This window comes from Tupaia chinensis, unplaced genomic scaffold (assembly GCF_000334495.1).
Source record: "Tupaia chinensis unplaced genomic scaffold, TupChi_1.0 Scaffold138260_1, whole genome shotgun sequence".
Classification (NCBI taxonomy): domain Eukaryota; kingdom Metazoa; phylum Chordata; class Mammalia; order Scandentia; family Tupaiidae; genus Tupaia; species Tupaia belangeri.
This window is the reverse complement of record NW_006198158.1, coordinates 24,665-35,164: the sequence shown is the minus strand read 5'-3', so window position 1 is coordinate 35,164 and position 10,500 is coordinate 24,665. Positions and strand designations below refer to the sequence as shown.

At 40.3% G+C, this 10,500-nt stretch overlaps 1 protein-coding gene across 1 annotated transcript in view; it reads right to left on the bottom strand.

The window, feature by feature from the left end:
- Positions 1-836: 836 nt before the first annotated feature.
- Positions 837-10,500, bottom strand: part of ZC3H12B (zinc finger CCCH-type containing 12B) — a 23,420-nt gene continuing 13,756 nt past the window's right edge. Inside the window, exons 2-5 of the mRNA XM_006161118.1 lie at positions 6,170-6,309; positions 4,235-4,469; positions 3,440-3,546; positions 837-2,304 (exon numbers count right to left, since the gene is read on the bottom strand). Of these exons, the coding sequence (XP_006161180.1) occupies positions 884-2,304; positions 3,440-3,546; positions 4,235-4,469; positions 6,170-6,309 (1,903 nt within the window). The 3' untranslated portion in view covers positions 837-883. The remainder of the gene's footprint in view (positions 2,305-3,439; positions 3,547-4,234; positions 4,470-6,169; positions 6,310-10,500) is intronic.

The following is a 10,500-nucleotide window of genomic DNA, read 5'->3' as shown; positions in this document are numbered from 1 at the left end:
GGCAAGTAAAAAGTGCAAAGGAAATAGAGCAGGCTTACTCTGAAGTTTAAGAAAGCAATATTCAAACAGTGGCATGTAATTTCACTTTCAAAACTAGTTGAAATTATGAAATGTGACATAAAATCAAGTAAAATTCCTTATCTATACAGCTGTAGATTAAGGACTGCGTAGAGCCTACCTTCTCATTATCACTATATAAAAAGTCATACAGAGATATGCACACATTTCAAACCAAATATATACATTCATACATGCAGCATTTTTACTAACAATAGGTTTGAAATACAGTTCTAGAAACTTCAATGTGACCAACCCTACAGCTTGGTTAATAAAGATACTGAATGATCAACTACCCATGCAATAAATTATGCATTCACTTTAAAATAATTCTATATATCCCTATTTTTTTTAAAAAAGAGTAATTCAACATATGGCCTGATCCTGATGCTTTCGCTCTTTAAATTGGATATATCATCCATAGTTTGTAATACAGAATGTGTGACTTAAGAAAATGCTGGTAATGGACTCCCTTGGGGTTTCTTGCATTTAGGCTCTCTCCCTGGGAGTTGTCTTCCATTACACCTCATGCAGTGCAAAAGGGCATGGGACTTGGAGTCAGAGGACTTGAATGTGCATCTTGACTTGGTTATTTGCTAGCAGAGTGACCTTGGTGAGCCACTTAATCTCACTGAGCTCCTGCTTGCTTCTCTATAAGATAGGGTATTGGCAAGACCTTACCTCATTGGGTTGTTATGCGCTTAAATGACATAAACACTCATAACTTACACAGCGCAACACAAAGTATTAGTTATTATAATCATAGGATTAGTGCATCATTTGTATTATATTCGTATTTGTATAAAGGAATAAGTCCTATGTCACATCAACGTGCAGCCCTAAGTTTAGCAACAATCAAGGCTGCCAGTTGCTGGGCATCTACTGTGTGGGGATTCTTCTCCATCACTGCAAGGACAATGTTAGAAGGGAAGATATTGCAGAGGTTCTTGTAGGTCTGATATTGGTGCTCTGGGATCACATGTTCCCTGGAATCATTGCACATTCCAACCCAAGGATTTCTCCAAAGCTGCTCCATCTTTTCAGGCACGCTCCTTACCATTACTGGCTCATAACATGGTTGCATGAAGCTATTACTCAAGGGATAGGAGTGGTAGCTGTAAGAGTCAGTTGCACATGGCAGAGGGTCCCAACTGGCATGCTGTTCCCGGCACAGAGGAGGTCGTCTGTGCCTCATAGGATTGCTCTCATAGAGGCGGGAGTCAGAAATGCTGTCCATCCGAGTCATCACCAGGGCACGCCCTGGCTGAGGAGTTGCCCCAGGATGGATATTGGGAGGCATAGGGTAGTCTCCAGGACAGCTGGAGCGTGCTCCAGTTGCTGGGTGCTGGGCATGCAGAGCTAAGTGGGGGACTGACTGCTTGTGGGGGACTTGCTTTGAATCCTCTGGGCTGTAACTCTGCACTCGTGTTAAGGCTTCATGGTAACTATGAGGAAAAGGCTGAAGACGGTTCTGAGATGCTGAGCGGTGCAACTTCAAACTGCCTTCAGGATGGGCCTCAGCTACGGCCAAGTACAGGTTGTTGTAAGAAGAATAGTTGTCATTCCTGGTATGGCTCATACGGCTATCAGAACAGAGGTTAGGATTCCGGGCATACACGCCCCGGTCTGCTTCAGCCATGTAGTACTCTCGGTTATGGATGCTGCTGATGTTCATTTTGGAGAAGTCACCTAACACTGAATAGCAGCCATGGTCTCCCATGGACTCGAACTTGGGATATTGCTCAGCATAGCTAATAGGGGTCCCGTGACTGTTGGTAACTAGGATAGGGGGGTACTGCATGCTGGTCATGTGCTCCAACGAGGCCTTCTGGTGGGGAAAATGGGAAGATCCTGGCACTGGGCTACTGGCCGAACGGGTATTGAGTGCACCCACAGCATGGCTTTTGGGAAGAGGGATTGTGGGAACACTAAGGGCAGTCACAAGCGAGGGGACAGAGCTGGCCTCATGCTTACGGGAAATGGACAGCCATTCCTCAGGCTCCACAGCCACGGACCGGATGCTAGGATCTGATTGGCGCTTGGGGGTCACACGTTTGATCTCTGAGAATATCTCACCTTTGGCACTAGACATCCCTTTGCCACACTTGGCCAGGGTGTTTTCACTCATGGTTTTCACTGTGGACAGTTTGGCACTGATGCGGAGCTCATCAGCCACCGAACGCTGGGGTTGGTTGGCCCGCTCCGGATGGTAGTATTTGCACTTGTGGCCGTAGGTGCATTTTTTGCCTGAAAAATAATGCCTTGGGGTAAGACTCTATCTTATACTGGTGCAGCTCTCTGTGCCAGAAACTGCTGTAACAATCTGGTCACTTAGGTTAGGTTTTACTCTGATGTTAAGGCAGAAAATTAACTGTCCACAAAGATAAGAGACAGACAACACCAAAGAGTCATCACACACTGTGAGAGGAGAGGGAAGAAGTGGAAAGCTGGGGAGGAAATTGCAGTGTAAAAGCTGAGAGCTGAGCAGCTGAACAGCTTGAATTTTCCAGTAATGCCCAACTTTGTGCATAATCTGCATGCTGAGGCAGCATAGAGTAACAGTATGCAGTATGGTGCAGTACAAGAATACAGGTTTGGAGGCCAACCAGACTTGAGTTTCAATTTCAGTTGTCTCTTACTAGTTATGTGACCTTGGTAAGTGACTTTGTTTTCTGAGCCTCATTTCCTCTTGTGTAAGCAAGATTCATAATCATGTCTATCTTACAAGGTCATTATAAAAATTAAATGAGATAATGAACATGGAAATACTCTGATTTAAAGGTCAGTTGAGGACAAAGACCTAAGTGACCCATAGAAACAAATGATTATCCAGAAAGAGTGAGTATCCCTTATTGTACTTTTAGGCTCATAAACTTTGTATGAGGGACTTGAATAAGATCATGAAAACACTCTGGGAAACTATATTTTTAAAAACAAACGAAAATGAAGTTTGGAAGCACTGGAAAGTACAGATCAAAAGCAAAGGATATTATTAGTTGACAGATGGTACAATCACCTGTCTGAGAAACATGTTCTTCTTGAGGCCACGCCTAGTTTGGCATAGTCCTTTCTGCTTCTGTTAGGCAATTATAGGTTTCTGCATTTCCCTGCTCCCAGCAACATTGCTTGGGATATAGGCAGCTAGAGCACATGTGTCATTAAACAAGTGACAACTAATCTTTGCTTCAATTCCAGTTACCTTTTCCTCACACAGTTCCTAGGATTTTTCTTTAAACACCAAACTGAAAGTACATGAAGACAAACTAACTCACATAAAGGGGATGGAGCCAGGATTTCCTATTTGAAAGGGAAATCTGGAAAAGTATTCAGAGTCCTTATGCTTCCCTTAGTATAGAACTCAGTTCTGCACATAAGTACTCACCATAGGGACATGGTTGCTTCTTATGCTCAGGAACAATGGGTCTCTTTCTTAAGAAATTTTCAAGGCTTGGACCATGGCGTCCTAATGGGTCATCTGGAGGCATAAATCTGCAAGCAAGAAAGCAAGAAAGCAGTGAGTATCTTCTCATTCATCTCTACTATCCCTTATTAGGAGCCCGGACTTCATTACCTCTTGCCTATGCTGTTGTCACAGCCTTCTAATTGCCCTTCTTGCCTCAAATCTACCTTCTAATCCAGCGGTTCTTCCCTGTGTTCCCACTTGATCACATAGAAAGGCTGATTTTTCTTGTGAATCATTCTTCCATTGACTGTATGCTCTAGCCATACAGGCATGCTTCTTTTTCTCCCAACATGCCACCCACTTTCACACTTTCATGGCTTTATTCATAATGTCCCTTTTACTTGTCATGCCCAAAAGCCATCTTTCCTTTGTAAACTTTATCTTAAATGTCATCTTCTGTGGGAGGTCTTTTTTTATCATTTCACATACACAAAACAGTTTAAAAGAAAAGACTGTAGCACTTATCTCATTATGGTTATCTCTTTCTCTTCTCCACTATACTTTGAGCCCTGTATGGGTGAGTCCTGTTTCTTATTCAGTCTTTCATCTCCATGGCAAATATGGTGCACAGTATCATGTGTGGTACACAGTAAGTATTCAGTAAATGTTGATTGAAATGAATTGACATCTATTTCTACTGGTAACTGTGATATAAGGCTATTCAGAACCTATTAGAAAAAACAAAAACGAAAACAAAAAACAAAAAACACGCACTTATCATTCACAAAAGAATACATCAGCAACCGCTCCTCTATAAACTTCTTCCATTCTGGTTTTTCAACTTGAAGGTCTCTGTAGTTATCATTGGACACAATAATGCCGTCAGAATCAAAAGCCAATTTGACTATGAACCGGTCATCATAGCAGACAACCCTCCTGCCCTGGACCCTTCGGGATGGTGTGAAGACAAGAATCTTTTCTTTCTCCAGTTTACGTAGAATATCTTGATCTGTCAAAATATGATTATGTACCACAGAGTAGAAATCATCTTTGAAAATTAACAGCATTATCTCCATATTACAAATAAAAAGTTGATGCTAAATGAATATATTATTTGTCCTTAGAAAGTGGGCTGTATTCCTGGCTATGGGGCAACTCACCTTCCCCTTTGGACTTCAGTTTTTTTTTTTTTTTTAGATTTTCCCTATAGGGCACATGCGCTCACCAGACAGACAGAGAGACATAGAGACAGAAAGCAAGAAATAACCCCCCACGGGGGATGGCCATGCTGCAATCCCTTCTCCTCCATTCTCCTCTCGGGATCTTGGGCACACACGCACACGCGCCCAGCATGAGTTTTAAGCCACTGGGTCCGGGACGCGAACCGCAGTCGACTGCGTGGGAGTCCAGCAACATAGCCATTACACAAACTGCTGGTTCCTTGGACTTCAGTTTTTAATAAAATGAAGGAACTAGATTCAGTAACATCTAAATTTTAAAAAAGCTACCATGAAAAGTGAGAAAGCAAACTGATATCCTAGCATTCTGAATGCTTGTTTTGTCTTTTGGCTGAAGCACCAGGGTTTTGGCTGTTGAAGAAAACAGGCCTGTATGCTGAGGATGTGTCTTTTAGGACAGTAAATCATCACTCTGAGGGATTTAATTTTGGCTTCTACCTGAAGGAAGGCAAAACTTAAGGTAAGAGGTCAAGTCATCAAGTGATGATATTTGATATTTTCTAGCTAGGCTTACACAGTCCAGGACTCTTTCAGAATGAGGCTTAGGAGTTTGTTCAGCAGATGGCAGACAGCTCTACACACAGCTCAGCCAGCCATCCACTGGACTTTCTCATTAGGAATGTCAGGCAAGAGCTTATACTCAAAGGACTGGGGTCTATATGCCCTTGAATGTTGTAAAGAGTTTGTGTTTCATATACTGTTGCAAATTAATTTAGTGACCCTACTGCCATTAGGACTGCATTATGACATTGTGAACCTTAGTCACTTTTACTTTTGTGGTTCCCTTCCTTCATAAACAAATATTTAAAATTTCATTTTATTGGGTTGTTGGGAAAGTCATGACACACTTTCGCATAGAAAAACAGAAAAATACATTATGACTTTCCCGACAACCTAATATAAGTACGTTGGCAGAAAGCCAAATATAGCTCAGGTAGATAAGTTATTGTATATTCATTGTACCATATTTAATTTTTTCCTTCTGCTATAAAAAATAAAATTGATACATTTCCATGAGACCTTGAAAGTATTATTGGCCTCATGTGCTCGGTCTATCGTACCTCATTGATAAATCAACTCTGACTGCCATGGAACTTTTCTTTCCCCTTATTTCACCTCCTAATTTGTGAACTCCATAGTTATTTCTCTGGTACAGAATGAGATCCATTGTCTACCATAGTCAGTCTCTTGAAAAACTCAGTCATATTAAAAACACTTCTCTTTTTCCGGTTATGTGCTTTTATCCTTAGCTAAATTGAAGTCTCCATTTAAGTGCCATATGCCACAAAACAATGATAGTTTTATTTTGATCACATTATTGATATTTTATTGTCTAATAAAAGACATTATATGTATACTTAACAACTTAGAAAAGTAATGATCTAAATAAATTGGGACCATCAACTTCTCCCCAAACTATCTTGCTAATTTTGCCTCTAGATAAAAAGAAATGTCTTATTTGAAATTGTACCTGTAATTGGTGCATCAGGACGGGATTGCTCTTTTCTCCATGCAGGCACAAATACAGTAATATCTTTATGACCTTTATCTAGAAACCAGTCCACAGCAAGCTGTATTCCTCTGCAAGAGAACTCCTCTTTATTCCCATGACTTTAAGAAGACAGAAAGTAAGAAGAGAGGACACTGACATTAGATAGAAAACAAAATAAAAGAAAAACTCCAGTCTTAACTCTTAAGTACCAAGAAATTAACAAATATTATTTTTCTAGATACCAAAGAATGCATGTTTTAAAAATTTGCCAAAGAGGAGAATGGCCTCCGCTCCCTCGCCAGCAGTGCCCCAGTTCCATCTCCAGCCTCATGCCCAGCAAGGGGCTCTGAGGCAGGGCTACCACTGTCCCCAGCACCAGCTTCAGCTAGCTTTCTCCCCCACATAGCCCTCTCCTTTAGAAAGACTGGCCTCTGCTCTCTCTCCAGTAGCACCCCAGTTCCATCTCCAGCCCCATGACCAGCAAGAGACTCTGAGGCAGGGCCACTACTGGCCCCAGCCCAAGCTCCAGCTAACTTCCCCCACCTCATAGCCCTCTCCTTCAGAAAGGTAGGCAGGTTTTTTGCTCTTCTTCTTTCCTTTGTTAATTTCCTACTCATCCTTGCCCCACAGACTGGCCTTTGCTTGCTCGCTCGCTCGCCAGCAGTGTCCCAGTTCCATTTATAGCCTCGTGGTGACTTTTTAAATTTTATTCCCCTTCATACTTTATTCCCTCTTACATTGTCCTCTCTTCCTCAACCTCTGCCCTCCCAGAGGGAAAAGACAGGCAGGTCTAGAATCACATTCTGAAATACCCTAGTATTGTAAGGTTCCCTGGGATCTTTTATTTTACTAAACTATGAAAAAGGAGATAGATACTGCTCTTCAGATCCCTGAATAGAATATTCCTCTTCAGACCATATTGCTAAAGACAACAGAAGAGAGACTTTGGCACACATAAGTTCACAGCAAAAGGGAAACACACTTGCTCCTAGTCGAAGAAACATTCTCCTAAAAGGTATTCAAAAGTGAATACATCTCCCAGTGGCTAGAAGTAGAAGAGCCTCAGGTTTGAATAAACCAGGAACTATGTCTCCATCAAAAGTACGCAATAACTCCCCTCCATCTCTTTAAAAAACAGAAGATGTTACCAAAATATAAGGGAAAGAATTTAGGACATTCATGGTGACAAAATTCTATGAGTTGAAACAGAAAGGAGACAATGAACTACAGGAGATTAGGAAGTCCATTCAGGATATAAAAGAATAAATGGAGTGACCAGCAGTTAGTGTAATGGCTATGTCACTGGACTCCCATGTAGTCGACTGCGGTTCACGTCCTGGACCCGGTGGCTTAAAACTCACGCCGGGCATGTGTGCATGCATGCCCAAGATCCCGAAAGGAGAATGGAGGAGAAGGGATTACAGCATGGCCATCCTCCCTGGGGGGTGATTTTTCACTTTCTATCTCTCTGTCTCTCTCTGTCTGGCGAGCACATGCGCCCTAGAGCAAAACCCTCTAAAAGAAAAAGGAAAAAAAAAGAATAAATGGACAAAGGGTCAATCAATCAAGAAGATATAATGTTTATAAATATCTATGCACCTAATAGAGAAACATCCAAATACATGAAGGAAAGACTGTTAGATCTAATAGGAGAGATAGACTGCAACACACTAATTGTTGGAGACATCAACAACCCACTATCCCCTCTGGACAGATCATCTAGACAAAAAAAAAATGGGTAAAGAGCTAAAGGATCTAAATGATACCCTAAATCAAATGGACTTAACAGACATCTATAGAACTTTCCACCGAAAAATCATGAGATATATTTTTTCTCACACCCACATGGAACCTTTCTGAAGATTGACCACATGTTAGGGCACAAGGCAAGCCTCTACAGATTCAAAGGCATAGAAACTATGGAATAAAGCCTACCTGATCATGATATCCAGCATATTCTCCAACCATGATGGAACTAAAGTTGATTTTAATTTCAAGAGAAATTCTAAAAAATACTCAGTAAAATGGAAACTAAATAACCTACTCTTGAATGACTTCATAAATACTGAAGAAATAAAGACTGAAATCAGAAGATTCATGGAAGCGAATGAAAATGAGGACATGAGTTTCCATAATCTTTGGGACACTGCAAAAGCAGTCACAAGAGGGAAGTTCATAGCAATTAGTGCAAATATGAGGAAGACAGAAAGAAAGCAAATGGATCACCTAACATTTTGCCTCAGAGAACTGGAAAAGCAACAGAAAAAAAAATCAAAAGCTTCAGGAGGAAGGAAATAATAAAGATATGAACAGAAATGAATTAAATAGGAAATAAACTATACAGAAAATAAATGAAGGTAAAAGCTGGTTCTTTGAAAACATAAATAAAATTGATACATCACTAGCGAGACTTATTGAGAGAAAGAAACCACGTGAATCAAATCTGCAATGAAGTAGACAACATAACAACAGACATAGTAGAAACACAAAACATCATTAGAGGATACTATGAACAACTATATGCCAAGAAACAAGACAATCTAGATGAGATGGACAATTTTCTGGATACATATAATCTACCAAGATTGAGCCAGGTGGATATAGAAAGTCTGAATAGGCTCATAACAAGCCAGGAGATTGAATCAGTAATAAATAACCTCCCAACAAAAACAACAACATAAAACCCTGGCCCTGATGGCTTCACTTTTCTACAAAACTTTCAAAGAAGAGATAACCCCCATTCTGCTGAAGTTATTTCTAAAGATCCAAAAAGGTGTATCTCTCCCTAATTCATTCTATGAAGCCTCCATCACCCTTATCCTTAAAACAGATATGTACAGGACAAAGAAGGAAGACTATAGACCAATATTTACAGTGAATATAGACGCAAAGATTCTCTACAAGATACTAGCCAATTGTATCCAGCCACTTATGAAAAAGATTATACATCATGATCAGGTAGGCTTTATTCCAGGAATGCAAGGTTGGTTCAATATATGCAAAACCATAAATGTAGTACACCATATTAACAGGCAGAAAGATAAAAACCACATGGTCATATCAATTGATGCAGAAAAAACATTTGATAAGACACAACATCCCTTCATGATCAAGACTCTAAGCAATATCAGCATAAAAGGGTAATTTCTCAACACAATAAAAGCTATCTATGAAAACCCCACAGCAAACATCATCCTGCATGGAGAAAAGCTGAAAGCTTTTCCACTAAAACCTGGTACAAGACAAGGATGCCCACTTTCTCCACTCCTTTTCAGTATAGTACTGGAAGTCCTCGCCAACACAATCAGAAAGAGGAAAAATTAAAAGTCATTAAAATAGGAAAACAAGAGGTGAAACTCTCTTTATTCACAGATGACATGATTGTATACATAGAAGACACAATGGTATATATTAAAGATTTCTTGGAAGTAATACATGAATAAAGTTGCAGGATACAAAATCAACATACAGAAATCTATAGTATTTCTATATACGAACAGCAGGCCGACTGAGACAGAACTGAAAAATTAATCCAATTTGCCATAGCCACAAAAAGTGTAAGATATGTAGGAATAAATCTAACCAAAGAAATTAAAGACCTCCACAAGGAAAACTATGAGAAGCTAAAAAAAGAAATTGAAAATGACACAAAAAAAGTGGAAGGACATCCCATGTTCCCGGATTGGAAGAATTAATATAATCAAAATGGCAATTCTACCTAAATTAATCTACATATTTAATGCGTGCCAATCAAAACACCAGACACATTCTTCACAGATCTAGAAAAGACAATCATAAAATTTGTCTGGAATCATAAAAGACCTCATATTGCCAAAGGAATTTGGCACAAGTGTTGAATGGGTTGCATCTCACTCTCAGATTCAAAATATACTACAAAGCTTTCATAATCAAAACAGTATGGTATTGGCAAAGAAACAGACAGGTGGACCAATGGAAAACAATAGAATCTCTAGAAATAAACTCCCAAGCAAACAGTCAACTGAATTTGGACAAGGTGTGCCAGTAAATTTAGTGGGAAAAGGAAAACATCTTCAACAAATGGTGCTGGCAAAACTGGGTATTCACACCTGCAGAAAGATGAATCTGAATCCCTACCTCTCACCATTGACAAAAATCAACCAAAGTTGGGGGCAAACAGTTTGCGTAATGACTATGTGGCTGGACTCCCATGTAGTCGACCACGGTTTGAGTCCCGGTCCCAGTGGCTTAAACTCACACCAGGCATGTGTGCGTGTGTGCCCAAGATCCCAAGAGGAGAATGGAGGAGAAGGGATTGCGGCGTGTCCATC